The 23,133-nt window shown below is 53.0% G+C and overlaps 1 protein-coding gene across 1 annotated transcript; it reads right to left on the reverse strand.

Annotated features, from left to right (window-relative positions):
- Nucleotides 1-2,080: 2,080 nt before the first annotated feature.
- nr1i2 (nuclear receptor subfamily 1 group I member 2) lies at nucleotides 2,081-18,189 on the reverse strand. Its single transcript, NM_001098417.1, is given in 9 exon segments — nucleotides 2,081-3,140; nucleotides 3,391-3,499; nucleotides 5,064-5,180; nucleotides 6,485-6,630; nucleotides 7,449-7,603; nucleotides 9,021-9,208; nucleotides 9,597-9,727; nucleotides 10,212-10,476; nucleotides 17,943-18,189. Coding segments are annotated over 8 exon segments (1,176 nt in total). The 5' UTR covers nucleotides 10,397-10,476; nucleotides 17,943-18,189; the 3' UTR covers nucleotides 2,081-2,995.
- Nucleotides 18,190-23,133: the final 4,944 nt, after the last annotated feature.

Consider the following 23,133-nt stretch of genomic DNA (forward strand, 5'->3'; position numbering starts at 1 on the left):
TCAGAGTTCCCTGTATAACTCAGCCTGCAGCCTTGTGCCTTTATATGGGGGGCACAGAACCCCTCAGTGACTGCTAATATCCTTATCATTTACAGTAGGGGGTACATTATCCCTTATAATACATGAGTGATACTCAGAGTTCCCTGTATAACTCAGCCTGCAGCCTTGTGCCTTTATATGGGGGGCACAGAACCCCTCAGTGACTGCTAATATCCTTATCATTTACAGTAGGGGGTACATTATCCCTTATAATACATGAGTGATACTCAGAGTTCCCTGTATAACTCAGCCTGCAGCCTTGTGCCTTTATATGGGGGGCACAGAACCCCTCAGTGACTGCTAATATCCTTATCATTTACAGTAGGGGGTACATTATCCCTTATAATACATGAGGTACAATGGGATTCAGGTATTTAAGGAAGTGAAGCTCCACCCCCAATATCCTGCAGTTGAACCCAGTAATTAATAAAACAACACCATGGTCAGTGCAAAGTGTCACAAAGATCCAGTAGAACTGCCCCTCACCCCTCCCAGTCATGCTACACACACAGGGCATTTACTCCCCAAGGAACCAACCCTTTCAGCTCCACCCACTTACCCATCATTCTCTGTGTGTGTCACATGGTTTCTTGTCACATTGGGATTTGGAGATTCTTCCCAGAACTGAACTGAACCCGTTAGAACCTGTTCTGGTGACGGAAACCAAGGTCACCTCTACAGGGTTGTGTGATTGGCTCTCCCCCTCCTACAGGGACCGTTAGGACACGCCCACCCCTCATGTGAAACCCAGACAGGGACCTGAGAGGATCTATAGGGAGCTCCAATAAAGGGGCCATTGTTACAGATAGGGTTAATGTTTAGCCCAAAGGGAAACCAGCACCGGGTATTATTCATAATTGCCCCAGGGTTAGGGTTTTTTTCCATTGACCCTATGTCTCCTTTAATATGGGGTAATAACTAAAATGGGCAAGGATATTACCCCCTGGGGAGCTGCCCACGTAAAGTACCCTGAGATCCCTGTACAACTGCCCCATTAACAGCCCCACCCAGTTAGATGCCTTCCCTTATCTAGAGCTGCCCCTCATCTTGCCCTCTGCAGGGCTCAGCCCAGTGCCACTAATGCCCCTCACTGACACCCTCAGACCCGGCAGTTGGGAGCAGGCCGGTCAGTTACTTGCCCCTTTGGCCACTATATGGGCACCTTAACTGCATCATGTTCCTTACTGAGGGAGACCAACTGCAACAAAGTAACACAAGTCATATACATACATGGGGGCATTTCCATTGTGAGCCAAGGGGCCCAGCAGGGTATTTTGGGGCTTCTGGAGGGAACAGAACCCAGAACCCGGCACCATGAGACTGGGCCACACCCGGAATATTGGCAAGAAAAATGGAATCCTCATTTCTGCCCCGACGCGCTGCAGCCCCCAATGCTTTATGTACAGGACGTAACTCAACGGTCCAACAGGGGCCCAAATGGTCACATACAATGAGGCGTTGCTTTCTATAGGTGCCAAGCAGCCGGCGTGGAGCACAGAGCGCAACCCACACAGGGGCAGATTTATGAACAGAGGGGGGCACAAAGTGTGGTTGCCAATAGCAGCAAATCATAAGGAGATAACATGTGATCCTATCGCCCTCTAGTGGCCGAACCACTAACTGCAAAGCAGCAGGATCAGTCCCAGTGATGCTCTGAGTTATGTTCCTGTTTGGCCACAGGAGGGCGCATCCGAGCAGGACTCCCTGCAGCGTTCCCTATGGGGGGGCAAAATACCAGAGTGGAACTGTAACAGGCAGTTTATGTTGGAGAGAGTTAACCAGTCCTGCAGTTACATTTCTGCCCTGTAGGTGGCAGTGTCTCCATTGGTTCAGTATGGGGAACCCCTACTCTATGGAAGGGCTGGAGAGACTGTGGGGACAGTTAGGGGGCGCTAGATATAAATGTGGGGGGAAGGTCAATTGTAACAGGTTCTTAGGGGCCCCCCATGATGGCAGAGCGGGTCCATTCAGAGTCGGTACCGAGTGCCGGTTCTTAACCCCCCAAACCTCTCAGGATGAAATCAACACAAAGGCCACAAGGTTTTTTCCACTTTTTAAAATGGCGGAGGATCCAAAGGGACCCGGCGCCAGGCAATACGGTACCAGTAACACCAGAATTAAATAGAACATACGGAACAGGTACAAACACACGTGTAACACTCACACACAGACGCTCTTTTACATGTACCCCCCCCCCCACCCCGATACCTACCGGGACAGAACCCCCAGCATTTAGCCCTTTGCCCCCCCCCCCACGTCTAACAAAAGGCCCAGTGGGGAGGTCAGTATAAATAGAAGGGTGCCCTGAGATAAACCTTATTCACTTACAGTTCCATAGAATGTCGGGGTCCCCCCCCGGCCCATTGGGCTCACCCCTGAGAAGGTTTTGGCTGCTGTTGCCGTAAGTTCTTGGCTAATGCCGTGACCGACTCCCAACAAGTCTCATTCAGTATTGGGAGAAGTTTGGTCCCGAACTGTCTGGGTTGGTGCAGATACAGAACCCCCAGACCCAAAAACATTCTGAGGCCCCCAAACCCTGTGCAGAACCTACAGCCCCAGATATTGGGCCACGGAACCTCGTTAGTCTCTCTATGTTGGACCAGGCGTGTCCCTAGGATTCTCTCTATGTCGGGCCAGGGCGTCTCTAGCCCAGTCTTTGCCACAGAACCCAGTTTGTTTTACTTTCCTGACCATGTTGGAGACCCAGGTGGGACCATTCCAGGTTCCATTCCAGGTTCCATTCCAGGTTCCATTCCAGGTTCCATTCCAGGTTCCACATGATGACTGAGGTCTCCATAAACACCTTGAGCTGATGGACAGACTGGCACCGACCAGCTGAACTAATAACCCAGTGGTGCCAGTAGGCAGTTGTTGGTTGGCCATGGTTGCCCCCGACAGGGCCGGTGCCAGTAGAACCTCAGTGGAAGGATCAGCACCCACAGCACCCAAGGGCCCCTCAATCATTGTGGGACCCAAACACCTCTCGCAGCAGGGGGGTGGCGTCGGGCTGAATGTCCCAGATCTCCAGGAGCTGTTTGCTGTGGATGTCGTTGACCGTCCGAAGCTCCGTCAGACACTCCATGATCTTGGGATAGAGGAGCCTGGGGTACATGGGGGGGGTAAAGGGGTAAATGAGAAGCAGAGCATGGAGTTAGACCTAATCAGTCCATTCTGGTTCTACTGGACCCATATGGGTTGAACTAGACTGCCCTGTACATCTCAGTCCTAACGGACTGGGCCACTGTCTGCCAACTAGCGCCTCCTCGTGGCCTCCAGAGGGGTGGGGGCAACTAACAAGGCAAATATATCATTTATTACACCTTTTTGCCCCCCCTGTACCCCGGGACTCACCTGTTCTGTGGGGACAGGGGCCGCTGGCACTCGATGTATCTCTTCAGCATCAGGGCAATGTGTTCCTGCAGGTTCTGGATCTTCTTACAGTCTTGGACCCCCGGTCGGTCTAAATCAGAACATGTCTGTTAGTGACATTAAATACCCCCCCCCCCATATGGTCCAACCACGTGGAAGGGAACTTCCAACCAATGGTTTGTGGCTTTTCATTAAATCATAAGGCCCCTATGCCATTCCCATCAGCCCCTGCCCCAGTGAGCTTACAATCTAAGGTCCCTATCCCATTCCCATCAGCCCCTGCCCCAGTGAGCTTACAATCTAAGGTCCCTATCCCATTCCCATCAGCCCCTGCCCCAGTGAGCTTACAATCTAAGGTCCCTATCCCATTCCCATCAGTCCCTGCCCCAGTGAGCTTACACTCTAAGGTCCCTATCCCATTCCCATCAGCCCCTGCCCCAGTGAGCTTACACTCTAAGGTCCCTATCCCATTCGCATCAGTCCCTGCCCCAGTGAGCTTACAATCTAAGGTCCCTATCCCATTCCCATCAGTCCCTGCCCCAGTGAGCTTACAATCTAAGGTCCCTATCCCATTCCCATCAGTCCCTGCCCCAGTGAGCTTACAATCTAAGGTCCCTATCCCATTCCCATCAGTCCCTGCCCCAGTGAGCTTACAATCTAAGGTCCCTATCCCATTCCCATCAGCCCCTGCCCCAGTGAGCTTACAATCTAAGGTCCCTATCCCATTCCCATCAGTCCCTGCCCCAGTGAGCTTACAATCTAAGGTCCCTATCCCATTCCCATCAGTCCCTGCCCCAGTGAGCTTACAATCTAAGGTCCCTATCCCATTCCCATCAGCCCCTGCCCCAGTGAGCTTACAATCTAAGGTCCCTACCACATTCCCATCAGTCCCTGCCCCAGTGAGCTTACAATCTAAGGTCCCTATCCCATTCCCATCAGTCCCTGCCCCAGTGAGCTTACAATCTAAGGTCCCTATCACATTCCCATCAGTCCCTGCCCCAGTGAGCTTACAATCTAAGGCCCCTATCCCATTCCCATCAGCCCCTGCCCCAGTGAGCTTACAATCTAAGGGCCCTATCCCATTCCCATCAGTCCCTGCCCCAGTGAGCTTACAATCTAAGGTCCCTATCACATTCCCATCAGTCCCTGCCCCAGTGAGCTTACAATCTAAGGGCCCTATCCCATTCCCATCAGTCCCTGCCCCAGTGAGCTTACAATCTAAGGTCCCTATCCCATTCCCATCAGTCCCTGCCCCAGTGAGCTTACAATCTAAGGTCCCTATCACATTCCCATCAGTCCCTGCCCCAGTGAGCTTACAATCTAAGGCCCCTATCCCATTCCCATCAGCCCCTGCCCCAGTGAGCTTACAATCTAAGGTCCCTATCCCATTCCCATCAGCCCCTGCCCCAGTGAGCTTACAATCTAAGGCCCCTATCCCATTCCCATCAGCCCCTGCCCCAGTGAGCTTACAATCTAAGGGCCCTATCCCATTCCCATCAGCCCCTGCCCCAGTGAGCTTACAATCTAAGGGCCCTATCCCATTCCCACACACAAGGGGCCAGTTTTATCAGGAACCTTGTTACCTGCCTGTATAATCACAGGGTGGGCTACAGTATAGAAGCCAGTAGGTGGCGCTACTCAGGCAGGGAACTCACCTGAAGCGAAAAGGGCCATGGCAGCCATCAGGGCGTATTCCTCATTGTGTAGATTCAGTTTCCTCATCATACGGTGCATTCTCAGCAGGGGCTCGAGGAACAGTTGACGGAATCCAGCTGTAGGCACAGGGGGGCAAAGAGACTGATTGACTGGGGGAACCAGCGGCACCGTATGGGGGGGCACCTAGTGGTACAGTGACCTTAAATAATATGGTACATAGAAACATTGGGGTAACAGTCACCCCGCTATAGTTCCAGGGGTACCCAGGGCACAAATAAGCACTCACCCCAAATCCCCCCCTAACTGGCCTTCAGGCTGGGCCCCCTTAGCCCATAACAAGGTTACAGATATATAGAAACATTGGGGTAACAGTCACCCCCGCTATAGTTCCAGGGGTACCCAGGGCACAAATAAGCACCCCAAATCCCCCCCTAACTGGCCTTCAGGCTGGGCCCCCTTAGCCCATAACAAGGTTACAGATATATAGAAACATTGGGGTAACAGTCACCCCACTATAGTTCCAGGGGTACCCAGGGCACAAATAAGCACTCACCCCAAATCCCCCCTAACTGGCCTTCAGGCTGGGCCCCCTTAGCCCATAACAAGGTTACAGATATATAGAAACATTGGGGTAACAGTCACCCCGCTATAGTTCCAGGGGTACCCAGGGCACAAATAAGCACTCACCCCAAATCCCCCCCTAACTGGCCTTCAGGCTGGGCCCCCTTAGCCCATAACAAGGTTACAGATATATAGAAACATTGGGGTAACAGTCACCCCACTATAGTTCCAGGGGTACCCAGGGCACAAACACTCACCCCAAATCCCCCCCTAACTGGCCTTCAGGCTGGGCCCCCTTAGCCCATAACAAGGTTACAGATATATAGAAACATTGGGGTAACAGTCACCCCGCTATAGTTCCAGGGGTACCCAGGGCACAAATAAGCACTCACCCCAAATCCCCCCCTAACTGGCCTTCAGGCTGGGCCCCCTTAGCCCATAACAAGGTTACAGATATATAGAAACATTGGGGTAACAGTCACCCTGCTATAGTTCCAGGGGTACCCAGGGCACAAATAAGCACTCACCCCAAATCCCCCCCTAACTGGCCTTCAGGCTGGGCCCCCCTTAGCCCATAACAAGGTTACAGATATATAGAAACATTGGGGTAACAGTCACCCCGCTATAGTTCCAGGGGTACCCAGGGCACAAATAAGCACTCACCCCAAATCCCCCCCTAACTGGCCTTCAGGCTGGGCCCCCTTAGCCCATAACAAGGTTACAGATATATAGAAACATTGGGGTAACAGTCACCCCACTATAGTTCCAGGGGTACCCAGGGCACAAATAAGCACAAGTGCAAGGGAGAGAATGGGCCAATCAGAGGGCTCGGTTCCACATGGGAGTGGGCGGGACTCACCCATAGTCATATCCTCAGTGTTATACGTGATTGGGCCGCACTCCCACGAATTGGTCTCGGGGACAAACATGGTGTTGAATCGGATCACACAAACCTCAACCACAGAACCTTTCAGCAGAGCAATTTGGTCCTCAATGTTCAGGCTCCTGAGAGGCACAGAGGGGGCAGAATTAGAGGCACAGACCCCCATACAGACCCAGGGGGGGCAGGATACAGACCCCCATACAGACCCAGGGGGGGCAGGATACAGACCCCCATACAGACCCAGGGGGGGCAGGATACAGACCCCCATACAGACCCAGGGGGGGCAGGATACAGACCCCCATACAGACCCAGGGGGGGCAGGATACAGACCCCCATACAGACCCAGGGGGGGCAGGATACAGACCCCCATACAGACCCAGGGGGGGCAGGATACAGACCCCCATACAGACCCAGGGGGGGCAGGATACAGACTGTGCCCTGGCTGGAATTGAACCTAGGACCCCAGTGCTGGAAGTCAGCAAAGCACTCACTGAACCCCCCACTGTTATATAAACTGGAGAACTGAATGGGGATCATAGAGCAATAACTGGATAACCTGTCCGGCCCCACTGGGCTACTGGGAAATGTCATCTGAGAAAAAGGGGGGTTCCAGGTATTGGGGATCTGTCACTTTTAGATAAACTAATGACCCCCCACCCCTGGCCCCAAGGGGCAGCAACTGAACTCTGATAAGATCCCGCCCTACTGATCTGCCAGTGAGAGGATTGGGTGGGGGGAGATCCCGCCCTACTGATCTGCCAGTGAGAGGATTGGGTGGGGGGAGATCCCGCCCTACTGATCTGCCAGTGAGAGGATTGGATCTTTGCTGGAAGGTTCATCACTACTGACACAAGTAGATAGGGGGGTGTCCCACCTTAATGTCCATCCTGTGACAGGATTGGATGATTTTTAGGACCGCCCACCCATGCTGATGACTTACTTGAAGTAGGGGAGCATTTTGGCAAAGCTGATGACCCCCTTGATCATGTAGGTGATGAGGTCGGAGATGTGGGGGAGCATGAGGAAGGCTCCTGAAGACGTCGCTTGGGGTTCGTCATCTGGGTCTTGGGTTGGGTCTGAGGATCTCTTTATTGGCTGAGAGAGAAGAACAGTGGGCGGTGCCACTTACTGATGCCCTCCGAGCCCTTAGGCAACAATACTGGATAAATGGGCAACTGAGCCAAGACCCCCGGGGATTCCCTACCCAATATTATATGGAACAGGCTGAAGGCCAAGCCTTGTCCCCCCCCCCCAAAGTGAGTTGGTTGAGTCTAAGCCTTCTGACCACGTTGGTAGCCATGACACCCCAACTGTGCAGTTGCAGTTACCATGGAAACTTATTATCAACAACTTAATTAGGACTCTAGAGCTCCGCCCACAGGAGCGAATGAGGAACCAGTGGGCGGAACAGACTATAGTTATATTATTGTATCTGTGGGGGTCTCATCGTCAACAGAATGGTTACTCCATACAAGCACGGACCCCCGGGCTAACCCCCCACTGTGTGTATGAAGCACATGACATGTAGGGTCGCCAAGGATAATGGAACCAAAATAAGCCCCATTGTCAACTCTCCGTAACCATGGAGACTAATGGCATTGTGACTATGTGCATGATTAGGTTGCCAAGGTAACAAACCATAGAGACATAGGAGAGGGATAGGAATGACGCAAGGCTAGAGTTGAAGTTCAGGGGTCTCTATTTAGCAGCAACGGATAATGTACCCCCTACTGTAAATGATAAGGATATTAGCAGTCACTGAGGGGTTCTGTGCCCCCCATATAAAGGCACAAGGCTGCAGGCTGAGTTATACAGGGAACCCTGAGTATCACTCATGTATTATAAGGGATAATGTACCCCCTACTGTAAATGATAAGGATATTAGCAGTCACTGAGGGGTTCTGTGCCCCCCATATAAAGGCACAAGGCTGCAGGCTGAGTTATACAGGGAACTCTGAGTATCACTCATGTATTATAAGGGATAATGTACCCCCTACTGTAAATGATAAGGATATTAGCAGTCACTGAGGGGTTCTGTGCCCCCCATATAAAGGCACAAGGCTGCAGGCTGAGTTATACAGGGAACTCTGAGTATCACTCATGTATTATAAGGGATAATGTACCCCCTAATGTAAATGATAAGGATATTAGCAGTCACTGAGGGGTTCTGTGCCCCCCATATAAAGGCACAAGGCTGCAGGCTGAGTTATACAGGGAACTCTGAGTATCACTCATGTATTATAAGGGATAATGTACCCCCTACTGTAAATGATAAGGATATTAGCAGTCACTGAGGGGTTCTGTGCCCCCCATATAAAGGCACAAGGCTGCAGGCTGAGTTATACAGGGAACTCTGAGTATCACTCATGTATTATAAGGGATAATGTACCCCCTACTGTAAATGATAAGGATATTAGCAGTCACTGAGGGGACACAGAGTACCCTATAGGGCCTAGGGCAGCACAGCGCCCCCATGAGACCCCCTGAGAGAAAACAATAAAAGACAAATTACCCGAAAGTTCTTGAAGGAGGAGAAGTTGAAGTCGAAGGTTTTGGTGTGGGCCCCGGCCAGTTCGGTGACAAAGTGCTGCTGCTCGGGGGTCAGACTGGTTCCGGGGGGCTCTGGGGGCGACTCGGCCAATCTCTGCTTTCTCTTGATTAGCGCTCGCCTCTGTTCCACTGCTTCATCCGACATGATCACTGCAAGGCAGAGAGACCCGAATCAGCAGAACATGGCGGCACCGGGACCGTAACAGTACGGCAAGCCCATTGGGCCAAGGCAGGAGGTTGGGATGGGGCAAGTACAATATGGCTCCTGGCTAGCAGCTCTACTCTCTGGGCCACAGGGATCCTCATGGAGCCCCCAAAGTCCAATATACTGAGTTTTGCTTCTGAAAGGCTCCGCAGGGGAGGAGCTTACTGGAAAAGGGTGGGGTTAGAGAAAATGACAGGCATTACTGACCCTGGATAAAGGATTTGCTTCCCTTGCACAGTGTTTATAGACACTGCTCATATTGGGGGAATGTGTCATGTGACTCTCCTGCCCCCGCCCACTGCCCCGCCCCCCATTGGTGCCCTTAGGACTCACGCTCTTTCCTCATCCCGATGTCCAGGCATTTCTTGAGCCGACAGGCCTGGCAGTGGCGCCGGTTGCTCTTGTTGATGACGCAGGAATTCTGGAAAGGGCAACTGAGCTGCAACTTCCGCTTCATGGCCCGCCTGTGGCGCAGGGGGAGGAGCCAGAAAAACATCTTATTTACAAAGGTGATTGGAGCCTATAAATGATTTAGTTGTGGGGCCCAGTGAGTTCCAGTTGCACCGGCGGCACAGAGGGAGGGGGCACTTGGGAACGGGGTCAGCACCCCCCTTATACTGACCCCCCGGCCAGCCTTTAGCCACTCCCATACACTAAGGCAAAGTACTCCCATACCCAACGGCAGCTCCATCGATCTGGTTGCTTAGCAACTAGTATCCCTTAACAACACAACACCCAGTTTCATCTCCACGGCAATTATTGTCTGCTGTAGGTGGGGGTGCGGGTGGGGGGGATTAAACACTCACATGACTCATTAAAGGGAAAGTTGCCATACTGCATTATTTAACTAATTCTATTCTTACATTTAACCCCCCGGGGGCCCCTCCCAGCAGCGTGACGTTGGGGCGTAAGGGCCCCCGAGGGAGACGCCATTATCCCAATACCCACCTGAAGAACCCCTTGCAGCCCTCGCACGTCATGGCGTTGAAGTGATACCCCGTGGCCCGGTCCCCACACGCGCGGCAGATCTTCGGTTCCCCGTCGTCTTCATCTTCCCCCGTCCCACAGCTGTTAGAGGCATCTTCTTCCTCCTCTTCTTCCTCCAGTACCACAGCCTCCTGGACTTCAGACATGGTTCTGTCACAGGAACATTGGCCCCAGAGATAGCCACCTCTCAGTCTTACCGACCAGCTCCCCGAGCGGCCAATAGCAGCTGTAACAGGGCAATTAGCTTTGTGTTAATACCCCATTCCTCACCCACCCCTGTATCCCCACCCAGTGTCATCTATTATACCTTTATATGGGCACAGAACCCCTCAGTGACTGCTAATATCCTTATCATTTACAGTAGGGGGTACATTATCCCTTATAATACATGAGTGATACTCAGAGTTCCCTGTATAACTCAGCCTGCAGCCTTGTGCCTTTATATGGGGGGCACAGAACCCCTCAGTGACTGCTAATATCCTTATCATTTACAGTAGGGGGTACATTATCCCTTATAATACATGAGTGATACTCAGAGTTCCCTGTATAACTCAGCCTGCAGCCTTGTGCCTTTATATGGGGGGCACAGAACCCCTCAGTGACTGCTAATATCCTTATCATTTACAGTAGGGGGTACATTATCCCTTATAATACATGAGTGATACTCAGAGTTCCCTGTATAACTCAGCCTGCAGCCTTGTGCCTTTATATGGGGGGCACAGAACCCCTCAGTGACTGCTAATATCCTTATCATTTACAGTAGGGGGTACTGTGCAGGTGAATGTACCTTCCTGACACCCCCGGGAGGGACGTTGGACTCTCCCGCGCTGCGGTTATTCCCAGACCATATGAACCGACTGACCTAGGACTGTTGAACTGCACCCAGATCCCACGGGGGTGGGTGGGGCAAATGGGAGGAGTTTCTTGTTTCGCTGCAGACAAACCAGTTTCTCAGGTATAAATGGTGATTTGTTTCTATTTGAGGAGAAGCCGCCCCAATGCTACCGGCCAATAGGAGCCCCTCCCCCACATGATCTAATTAACCCCAGGGGCGTGTCTGCCTGTAATTACACTTCTCTAATTAATTCACTCGCTGCCGCCACATTCAGGGGCCCAATTATAGGATATTATCGCTGTCTCCCCTGTAATTGGTCCATAAACCCAGGAACACCATAAAGCGACTCAGCCAATCAGAGACAGGAAGGAATCTCCAGCCAATAGATACCCCGTAACCCCACGTAGCAGCTCAGGTTGAAAAAGACTCACGTCCGTCACAAGGGGCAGAATAGGCCCAATACTTACATATCGGTGTTTGTTACATTTTCACTAATTAGCAAAAATTGGGAGGGGTCCCACTTAAACCAGAGTTGCCCCCCACTGTGTATGAATTGGTCCGGTCCTGCCATACAAGGGGGGGGGGGGGGGGCAGAACCGGTTGGACCAGAAGCTTTTTAATGGGGCAAGTAAAGCAAATGGTGGAGGGGGAATCGGATGAATTTTCGATAAGCCCAGGGGCAACCAGCAGCTTAGTGCCTCACAGGCTGGCAGTTGCCCCACAGAACATGGGTGCCAGCCTACATGTAGGACAGGATCGCTCCATAGACAGTAAAGCAAAATCTGCCCCAGTAAGAGGCAGATCCCCCCCACCTCAGAATATCCCTGTTTTATTTTCCATGTCACGTGACTGCGGGGGGGGGGGGGGGGCAGTGCGCCGAGCCGGGGAAACCCCAACACCAACAGGTTCGGCCGGTTCCCAACTGCTATTGAGCCAAACAGGCAACTTAATGCCTCTGCCAGTCTGGGGGCAACTATCTATGTGTTGGGGCAGGAGGGGGAGGGCTGGGGGCAGATTTGATGCAGCGGTTTCCGATTTGCTTCCCGATGCCCCGGGTACAACTCACAAACACGGGGTAACAAACTGCCCCATTTGCTGTTGCCCCAGGGGCACAACCTGGGCTTATTCTAGTTGCCCCATAGCGGTGCCTTTACTCTGTAGGGCTTTTCAGTACATATTTATATAAAGATATTTGTTTCGTGTTGATCAGAATATAAATGATTGGCAGCTCCTCGGGGGAGGGACCAACAGTTCTTTTATTTTCTCTGAATTAAAGGGGAACTAAAGCTTTGTAGCAATATTATTATCCTGAACCCACTGAGGGGAATGATTCCCACGGTCCCATCAATAGAATACGGGCCGGGGTTTAGCCTTCAGTCATACACAGCTCATTGGCTGAGCGTAATGTGCCCTTCATTCCCAGCAGGCCCCGGGGCGGCACAGAGAGAAGCGCTAAATCCATCAGGGGGGCAACACGTGGGGGCAAAGCACGGAGTGAGTGGGGGCAGTAAGTGCATGAATATCTCACTGGGTGCTGGGAGTTGTAGCTTCAGAACAGCTAAATTCTGCATATTGGACTAACCCAATCTTGCCTTACTATACACACAGCAACCATGCCAGCCCCTCCCCTGGCACCATCTTGCCTTACTATACACACAGCAACCATGCCAGCCCCTCCCCTGGCACCTTCTTGCCTTACTATACACACAGCAACCATGCCAGCCCCTCCCCTGGCACCTTCTTGCCTTACTATACACACAGCAACCATGCCAGCCCCTCCCCTGGCACCTTCTTGCCTTACTATACACACAGCAACCATGCCAGCCCCTCCCCTGGCACCTTCTTGCCTTACTATACACACAGCAACCATGCCAGCTCCTCCCCCTGGCACCTTCTTGCCTTACCATACACACAGCAACCATGCCAGCTCCTCCCCCTGGCACCTTCTTGCCTTACCATACACACAGCAACCATGCCAGCTCCTCCCCCTGGCACCTTCTTGCCTTACCATACACACAGCAACCATGCCAGCTCCTCCCCCTGGCACCTTCTTGCCTTACTATACACACAGCAACCATGCCAGCTCCTCCCCCTGGCACCTTCTTGCCTTACTATACACACAGCAACCATGCCAGCCCCTCCCCTGGCACCTTCTTGCCTTACTATACACACAGCAACCATGCCAGCTCCTCCCCCTGGCACCTTCTTGCCTTACTATACACACAGCAACCATGCCAGCCCCTCCCCTGGCACCTTCTTGCCTTACTATACACACAGCAACCATGCCAGCTCCTCCCCCTGGCACCTTCTTGCCTTACTATACACACAGCAACCATGCCAGCCCCTCCCCCTGGCACCTTCTTGCCTTACTATACACACAGTAACAATACCACCCTAAAGCTTTCTCCCCCCCCCCACAACTGTATTTCTTTCCAGAACACCCATGGGGGGGCCCCGGGGAGCAGAGAGAAACCAAAGAATCTGATTAATCCCCAAAATCTGTTGAGGAAATGTCCCACCGGCCAATCCAGCTAAACCCCTGGGCTCATTACTAATCCCGGGGGGGGGGGGGGGGGGGGGCACGGAGCCTGAGCGTTACTAACCCTGCACTGAGCATGTGCCCCCCCTGCCTGTGTAGGTGCCCCCCCTGCCTGTGTAGGTGCCCCCCCTGCCTGTGTAGGTGCCCCCCCTGTGCCTGATTCCCAGGGCAAACCCCCAGAGAGGTGGTAGAGGAACCCCCCCCATAATGTCCTTCTAGGGGCCACATGTTGAATATAACCCCCCCCCACTACAGTACTCAGTAGCGTAACCCATAGCAACCATTCTGTATTTTTAAAGGAACAGTAGCGCCCCCCCCCAGTATTATATTAACTTTAATAGGGCAAAGTCCCAGTGCCAATATCTAACCTGGGAATCATTTCTCTCTCAAAGAATGAACGGTACCAGCTTGTCGGATCCCTTACTGGGCCCGGGCAGAACTTGGGCACGTCAGGGGGCCGCATAAGAACGGGGGGGGGGGGGGCGCACAGAATAAGTCATCAATGATCCATTAATGGGCTGAAGTACAGAACCGACCTACACGGGGCCCAATGAGAAGTCTAAATCTCACTGCCAGACCCATTCTGGCCCAAAGCTTCTGATTGGTGCTCACACCTGCCCCAAGGGCAACTTTACCCCCCCTGCAGGGAACTCTGGGTAGGGCAGAAGGGTAGGGTGTTTGGCCAATGCTACAGGGCTGAGTGACTCTATTATTAAATATCAGCTGGGGAGAGAAGGGTTAATTACTCCTGCCCCGGGTGACTCGTGTCATTCTGATTATAACCAGTAGGGGGCAATACAGCAACTGACTAGTGGGTCCCAGTGGCAGTGCCAGGGAATGTTAAGCTGCCCATAGGCCAGGGCCACAGGTTGCCAGACTGGGCAATGAACAGTCACTATTTATTGGGCCAGTGGGGGGCTGTTTGGGCCACTGGGTACTGGAAATGCCCCAGGGGCTATTTGGATCTCAGACCAAACCTGGGCAACAGGCAGATATTTTCTGATAGGTCACATGATTTCCAGGTTCTGTAGGGAATCCAAGGGGTTAATGTGATTGGTTGGAAGGGTCAGAGAAGGAAAATTGCCCCATTTTGGTTGGTAACCTTAGTAACTGGGTAGCAACCAAAACATGCAGCTATAAAGGGGGTATCGTGGGGGTATCTTTAGGGGCGCAGGGTATGGAGCCGCCACGCCCCCTTCTCCCAATTGGTAGAATGAATTTCAGCTGCTGGGAAAGTTCTTAGTGAGAGGTTCGGCCCAGTCCCCCCCCCCGCTAGGAATGCGGATAAGCGGCTCAGTGCGTCTATTCATCATGTGACCTGGGCCATGTGACTGGTGCCCGAGACTAAAGGGTCTGTGATGTGTATGGGCCCTACTGGGGCAGATATTGGCCAAGTATTGGGCAAGTAAAGAAACCCAGTGGGTCAAAGGCCACATTGGCACATTAATGTAGTGCCCCCTGCAGGGGCCCGAGCCCAAACTGCCAGTATCACCCGCCCAGCACTAGCCCTTATACCCACAGATCACTTGCCCAACACTATCCCATATGCCCAGCATTAGCCAATGTCTCCATATCACTTGCCCAACACTATCCCATATGCCCAGCATTAGCCAATGTCTCCATATCACTTGCCCAACACTATCCCATATGCCCAGCATTAGCCAATGTCTCCATATCACTTGCCCAACACTGTCCCATATGCTCAGTATTAGCCAATGTCTCCATATCACTTGCCCAACACTATCCCATATGCCCAGCATTAGCCAATGTCTCCATATCACTTGCCCAACACTATCCCATATGCCCAGCATTAGCCAATGTCTCCATATCACTTGCCCAACACTGTCCCATATGCTCAGTATTAGCCAATGTCTCCATATCACTTGCCCAACACTGTCCCATATGCTCAGTATTAGCCAATGTCTCCATATCACTTGCCCAACACTATCCCATATGCCCAGCATTAGCCAATGCCCCAAGTATCACTTGCCCAACACTGTCCCATATGCCCAGCTTCCCCCCTAACCCACTGGTGACACCAAGCTGCTTATAAGGTATCACTCAGGGTGCCAGTAGTACTAGCGAGTAAGGAGAGTACTAGGGATCGGTACTAGTGAGTAAGGGGAGTACTAGGGATGGGTACTAGCGAGTAAGGGGAGTACTAGGGATCGGTACTAGTGAGTAAGGAGAGTACTAGGGATCGGTACTAGTGAGTAAGGGGAGTACTAGGGATGGGTACTAGTGAGTAAGGGGAGTACTAGGGATCGGTACTAGTGAGTAAGGAGAGTACTAGGGATCGGTACTAGCGAGTACGGAGAGTACTAGGGATCGGTACTAGCGAGTACGGAGAGTACTAGGGATCGGTACTAGCGAGTAAGGGGAGTACTAGGGATCGGTACTAGTGACTAAGGGGAGTACCAGGGATCGGTACTAGTGAGTAAGGGGAGTACCAGGGATCGGTACTAGTGGGGGAGGGGAGTACTAGGGATCGGTACTAGTGGGGGAGGGGAGTACTAGGGATCAGTACTAGTGAGTAAGGGGAGTACTAGGGATCGGTACTAGTGAGTAAGGGGAGTACTAGGGATCGGTACTAGTGAGTAAGGGGAGTACTAGGGATCGGTACTAGTGAGTAAGGGGAGTACTAGGGATCGGTACTAGTGAGTAAGGGGAGTACTAGAGATCGGTACTAGTGAGTAAGGGGAGTACTAGGGATTGGTACTAGTGAGTAAGGGGAGTACTAGGGATGGGTACTAGTGAGTAAGGGGAGTACTAGGGATGGGTACTGTAGTGAGTAAGGGGAGTACTAGGGATGGGTACTAGTGAGTAAGGGGAGTACTAGAGATCGGTACTAGTGAGTAAGGGGAGTACTAGGGATCGGTACTAGTGAGTAAGGGGAGTACTAGGGATCGGTACTAGTGAGTAAGGGGAGTACTAGGGATCGGTACTAGTGAGTAAGGGGAGTACTAGAGATCGGTACTAGTGAGTAAGGGGAGTACTAGGGATTGGTACTAGTGAGTAAGGGGAGTACTAGGGATGGGTACTAGTGAGTAAGGGGAGTACTAGGGATGGGTACTGTAGTGAGTAAGGGGAGTACTAGGGATGGGTACTAGTGAGTAAGGGGAGTACTAGGGATGGGTACTAGTGGGGGAGGGGAGTACTAGGGATCGGTACTAGTGAGTAAGGGGAGTACTAGGGATGGGTACTAGTGGGGGAGGGGAGTACTAGGGATCGGTACTAGTGAGTAAGGGGAGTACTAGGGATCGGTACTAGTGAGTAAGGGGAGTACTAGGGATGGGTACTGTAGTGAGTAAGGGGAGTACTAGGGATGGGTACTAGTGAGTAAGGGGAGTACTAGGGATGGGTACGAGTAAGGGGAGTACTAGGGATCGGTACTAGTGAGTAAGGGGAGTACTAGGGATGGGTACGAGTAAGGGGAGTACTAGGGATCGGTACTAGTGAGTAAGGGGAGTACTAGGGATGGGTACTAGTGAGTAAGGGGAGTACTAGGGATGGGTACTAGTGAGTAAGGGGAGTACTAGGGATGGGTACTAGTGAGTAAGGGGAGTACTAGGGATGGGTACTAGTGAGTAAGGGGAGTACTAGGGATGGGTACTAGTGAGTAAGGGGAGTACTAGGGATGGGTACTAGTGAGTAAGGGGAGTACTAGGGATCTGTACTAGTGAGTAAGGGGGAGTACTAGGGATGGGTACTAGTGAGTAAGGGGAGTACTAGGGATGGGTACTAGTGAGTAAGGGGAGTACTAGGGATGGGTACTAGTGAGTAAGGGGGAGTACTAGGGATGGGTACTAGTGAGTAAGGGGGAGTACTAGGGATGGGTACTAGTGGGGGAGGGGAGTACTAGGGATGGGTACTAGTGAGTAAGGGGGAGTACTAGGGATGGGTACTAGTGGGGGAGGGGAGTACTAGGGATTGGTACTAGTGAGTAAGGGGAGTACTAGGGATGGGTACTAGTGAGTAAGGGGAGTACTAGGGATGGGTACTAGTGAGTAAGGGGAGTACTAGGGATGGGTACTAGTGAGTAAGGGGAGTACTAGGGATGGGTACTAGTGAGTAAGGGGTAAGTAGGGGGCTGGTAGTTATAGGGCTGGGGCTGTGGGGCAGATAGCAGCTGTACAGGGGGGGGGGGTATTAAGAGTGAGGGGCCCAGTTACCCCTATGTGAGACCTACAGAGACACTTACGGGCCGCACTGGGGCAATTAGAAGGGATCAGAGGTACCGGCCCCGTCACAACTACCCCTGTGAGTGCAGGTAAGTACTGCCCCGCCCCCCAAACAGGTGAATCCCGGAAACATTTACCTTAACGAATCTCCTCCTCCTCCTCCTGTATCTCCCTTCCCGGGACAGGTAACCAGGTGAGTCCGGAAAGCAAATCCCTATCCGGACAGGTAACCAGGTGAGTTTCCGGCAGACGGTTCCTGTATCCGGACTCCTATCCCAGTGAGGGCGCTCGGGGTCGGGGTCGGGCTCAGTTCCCGGGAGGAGCCGCTCGGATCCCGAACCCGCTGCGAACTGACTCCGCTCTCTGACAGCGGCCGGGAACTGGCTTGTTACCTGGGGACCAATGCCAGAGCTGCAGAGGCGGGATTACACACTGGCAGCCAATAGGAAACTGCGGAATGGGAGGGGCCGAAACTCCACCCAGGGTCGTAGGATCAATCTCATTTATCCGTAACTTTCGCTCAGCGGCCGGAAACTCCTGTCCGTCTCCCTCTCTCTCCCCCCTAGGGACCGGCACCCTTGTGTCCCTCTCTCTCCCTCCCCCCTAGGGACCGGCACCCTTGTGTCTCTCCCTCCCCCCTAGGGACCGGCACCCTTGTGTCCCTCTCCCTCCCCCCTAGGGACCGGCACCCTTGTGTCCCTCTCCCTCCCTCCCCCCTAGGGACCGGCACCCTTGTGTCTCTCCCTCCCCCCTAGGGACCGGCACCCTTGTGTCCCTCTCTCTCCCTCCCCCCTAGGGACCGGCACCCTTGTGTCCCTCTCTCCCTTCCCCCTAGGGACCGGCACCCTTGTGTCCCTCTCTCCCTTCCCCCTAGGGACCGGCACCCTTGTGTCCCTCTCCCTCCCTCCCCCCTAGGGACCGGCACCCTTGTGTCCCTCTCTCCCTTCCCCCTAGGGACCGGCACCCTTGTGTCCCTCTCCCTCCCTCCCCCCTAGGGACCGGCACCCTTGTGTCTCTCCCTCCCCCCTAGGGACCGGCACCCTTGTGTCCCTCTCTCTCCCTCCCCCCTAGGGACCGGCACCCTTGTGTCCCTCTCTCTCCCTCCCCCCTAGGGACCGGCACCCTTGTGTCCCTCTCCCTCCCCCCTAGGGACCGGCACCCTTGTGTCCCTCTCTCCCTTCCCCCTAGGGACCGGCACCCTTGTGTCCCTCTCCCTCCCTCCCCCTAGGGACCGGCACCCTTGTGTCTCTCCTCCCCCCTAGGGACCGGCACCCTTGTGTCCCTCTCTCTCCCTCCCCCTAGGGACCGGCACCCTTGTGTCCCTCTCTCTCCCCCCTAGGGACCGGCACCCTTGTGTCCCTCTCTCTCCCTCCCCCCTAGGGACCCGGCACCCTTGTGTCCCTCTCTCTCCCTCCCCCCTAGGGACCGGCACCCTTGTGTCCTCTCTCTCCCTTCCCCCTAGGGACCGGCACCCTTGTGTCCCTCTCTCTCCCCCTAGGGACCGGCACCCTTGTGTCCCTCTCTCTCCCTCCCCCTAGGGACCGGCACCCTTGTGTCCCTCTCTCTCCCTCCCCCCTAGGGACCGGCACCCTTGTGTCCCTCTCTCCCTTCCCCCTAGGGACCGGCCACCCTTGTGTCCCTCTCTCTCCCTCCCCCCCTAGGGACCGGCACCCTTGTGTCCCTCTCTCCCTTCCCCCTAGACCGGCACCCTTGTGTCCCTCTCTCTCCCTCCCCCCCTAGGGACCGGCACCCTTGTGTCCCTCTCTCCCTTCCCCCTAGGGACCGGCACCCTTGTGTCCCTCTCTCTCCCTCCCCCTAGGGACCGGCACCCTTGTGTCCCTCTCTCCCTTCCCCTAGGGACCGGCACCCTTGTGTCCCTCTCTCTCCCTCCCCCTAGGGACCGGCACCTTGTGTCCCTCTCTCTCCCCCTAGGGACCGGCACCCTTGTGTCCCTCTCTCTCCCTCCCCCTAGGACGGCACCCTTGTGTCCCTCTCCCTCCCCCCTAGGGACCGGCACCCTTGTGTCCCTCTCTCTCCCCCCTAGGGACCGCGCACCCTTGTGTCCCTCTCTCTCCCCCCTAGGGGACCGGCACCCTTGTGTCCCCCTCTCTCTCCCCCCTAGGGACCGGCACCCTTGTGTCCCTCCTCTCCCTCCCCCCTAGGACCGGCACCCTTGTGTCCCTCTCTCCCCCCCCTAGGGACCGGCACCCTTGTGTCCCTCTCCCTCCCCCCTAGGGACCGGCACCCTTGTGTCCCTCTCCCCCCCTAGGGACCGGCACCCTTGTGTCCCTCTCCCTCCCCCCTAGGGACCGGCACCCTTGTGTCCCTCTCTCTCCCTCCCCCCTAGGGACCGGCACCCTTGTGTCCCTCTCTCTCCCTCCCCCCTAGGGACCGGCCAATCTCATCAAGGCAGAAAAACATTGTTTTATTCTTAGGGTTTACATGAGGGGTATTTTGTGGTGACCCCAAACCCCATCTCCTTTAGGTTGGGTTGAGCTCTGTATGGGCGGGGCTAAAGGCTCTTCTGTCCCACCCAACAGTCTGATGGGATAATCTGCCCCCATCGCACCACATAGGGATTCCCCTGTACTAAGCACAATTCAGCAGGAACAGCCCCCTAAGTTTGCCCATAGCCTGTACAGAGAGATACCATAAAACTATGGCACATAGGGATTCCCCTGTACTAAGCACAATTCAGCAGGAACAGCCCCCTAAGTTTGCCCATAGCCTGTACAGAGAGATACCATAAAACTATGGCACATAGGGATTCCCCTGTACTAAGCACAATTCAGCAGGAACAGCCCCCTAAGTTTGCTCATAGCCTGTACAGAGAGATACCAAAAAACTATGGCACATAGGGATTCCCCTGTACTAAGCACAATTCAGCAGGAACAGCCCCCTAAGTTTGCCCATAGCCTGTACAGAGAGATACCATAAAACTATGGCACATAGGGATTCCCCTGTACTAAGCACAATTCAGCAGGAACAGCCCCCTAAGTTTGCTCATAGCCTGTACAGAGAGATACCATAAAACTATGGCACATAGGGATTCCCCTGTACTAAGCACAATTCAGCAGGAACAGCCCCCTAAGTTTGCCCATAGCCTGTACAGAGAGATACCATAAAACTATTGCACATAGGGATTCCCCTGTACTAAGCACAATTCAGCAGGAACAGCCCCCTAAGTTTGCTCATAGCCTGTACAGAGAGATACCATAAAACTATGGCACATAGGGATTCCCCTGTACTAAGCACAATTCAGCAGGAACAGCCCCCTAAGTTTGCCCATAGCCTGTACAGAGAGATACCATAAAACTATGGCACATAGGGATTCCCCTGTACTAAGCACAATTCAGCAGGAACAGCCCCCTAAGTTTGCTCAAAGCCTGTACAGAGAGATACCATAAAACTATGGCACATAGGGATTCCCCTGTACTAAGCACAATTCAGCAGGAACAGCCCCCTAAGTTTGCTCAAAGCCTGTACAGAGAGATACCATAAAACTATGGCACATAGGGATTCCCCTGTACTAAGCACAATTCAGCAGGAACAGCCCCCTAAGTTTGCTCAAAGCCTGTACAGAGAGATACCATAAAACTATGGCACATAGGGATTCCCCTGTACTAAGCACAATTCAGCAGGAACAGCCCCCTAAGTTTGCTCATAGCCTGTACAGAGAGATACCATAAAACTATGGCACATAGGGATTCCCCTGTACTAAGCACAATTCAACAGGAACAGCCCCCTAAGTTTGCCCATAGCCTGTACAGAGAGATACCATAAAACTATGGCACATAGGGATTCCCCTGTACTAAGCACAATTCAGCAGGAACAGCCCCCTAAGTTTGCCCATAGCCTGTACAGAGAGATACCATAAAACTATGGCACATAGGGATTCCCCTGTACTACACAATTCAGCAGGAACAGCCCCCTAAGTTTGCCCATAGCCTGTACAGAGAGATACCATAAAACTATGGCACATAGGGATTCCCCTGTACTAAGCACAATTCAGCAGGAACAGCCCCCTAAGTTTGCCCATAGCCTGTACAGAGAGATACCATAAAACTATGGCACATAGGGATTCCCCTGTACTAAGCACAATTCAGCAGGAACAGCCCTGAGTACTGGGGACCAATGAGAGTGATGGGGGGAATGCAGTGACTGTGGGACTGCATTAGGGCACATTTCAGGGCCGGTGGGGGTAACAGTCGGGCAGATAGATACAGTCTTGCTTTGGGTGCTGCCGGTTCCTATTTGGGGCTGATTGTTGCACAAACCAATGGGCTGAGGCTGCAGCATCTGGCGCTGGGGTTACGGTTCCCGGGGCAACACGTGTATGAAGGTCTCTTACCCAGAATCACTATTGGAAAAAGCAGCGTAAGATTTTCCAGCCTATCGGATCCTTCGACCCATTTCTAGTGACAGAACCCCGCCCCCAATTACGCAACTGGTTCCCTGAATTTTATCTCTGTGACCTCCTGTGCTCCCATTGGCTGATTACTGAGGTGCTTAAACCCCCCCCCTGATTACTTGGGGCCCTGTTTACTGACTACGGGGAAATAAGTGTCAGTGCAGTAACCATGGCAACCAGTCGGCAGTTACTTTGGTTACTCGGCCGCATTAGTAATGAAATGGTTAACTGCCCTGCGACAATTTACCAATGTTAGTAAATACCCCTGTGTGAACCCCCAATTCACTAAACCTTTTGGTATAAATATCACTGGGGGGGGGGCAAATGTGACATCATCACTTTTTAAAATTATTTTTATGTTATTGTTACTTTTTTATTCCTTATCTTTCTATTTAGGCCCCTCCCCTATTTATATTCCCGTCTCTCATTCAAACCACTGCCTGGTTGCTAGGTTGGACCCTAGCAACCAGATAGCTCCTGAAATTCCAAACTGGAAAATTGCTAAAACTGCACATAATACAAAATGAAGACCAATTGCAAATCGTCTCACTATAGCCCTGTCTGTAATCACACTAAGGGTTAATATAAAGGTCAATATCCCCTTTAACACCCACATTATGGGGGTGGCATTGTGATACCCACAATTCCCTGCAGGTCCCCCTCATTATACACTCCCATCATGCACTGCCAGCGGGGAGACCATAACGGTATCTATAAGGGATGCGGCTGAGGAAGAACAAACAAAACCACTGGACTCTCAGAAACACAAAGAAACCTTTGAAAGGGGCTTAATTATCTGACAACATTTACCCTTTAATTCCCAGTGGGTATTTGGTCCTGGTACCCGGCCCCTTAATGGCTAGCTTGTTGCTAGGCAACAGCATCCTCATCGCATAGGCCTAAGTGCAGGGCTTATT

Source organism: Xenopus tropicalis, chromosome 2, assembly GCF_000004195.4.
Source record: "Xenopus tropicalis strain Nigerian chromosome 2, UCB_Xtro_10.0, whole genome shotgun sequence".
In the NCBI taxonomy this organism is placed as follows: domain Eukaryota; kingdom Metazoa; phylum Chordata; class Amphibia; order Anura; family Pipidae; genus Xenopus; species Xenopus tropicalis.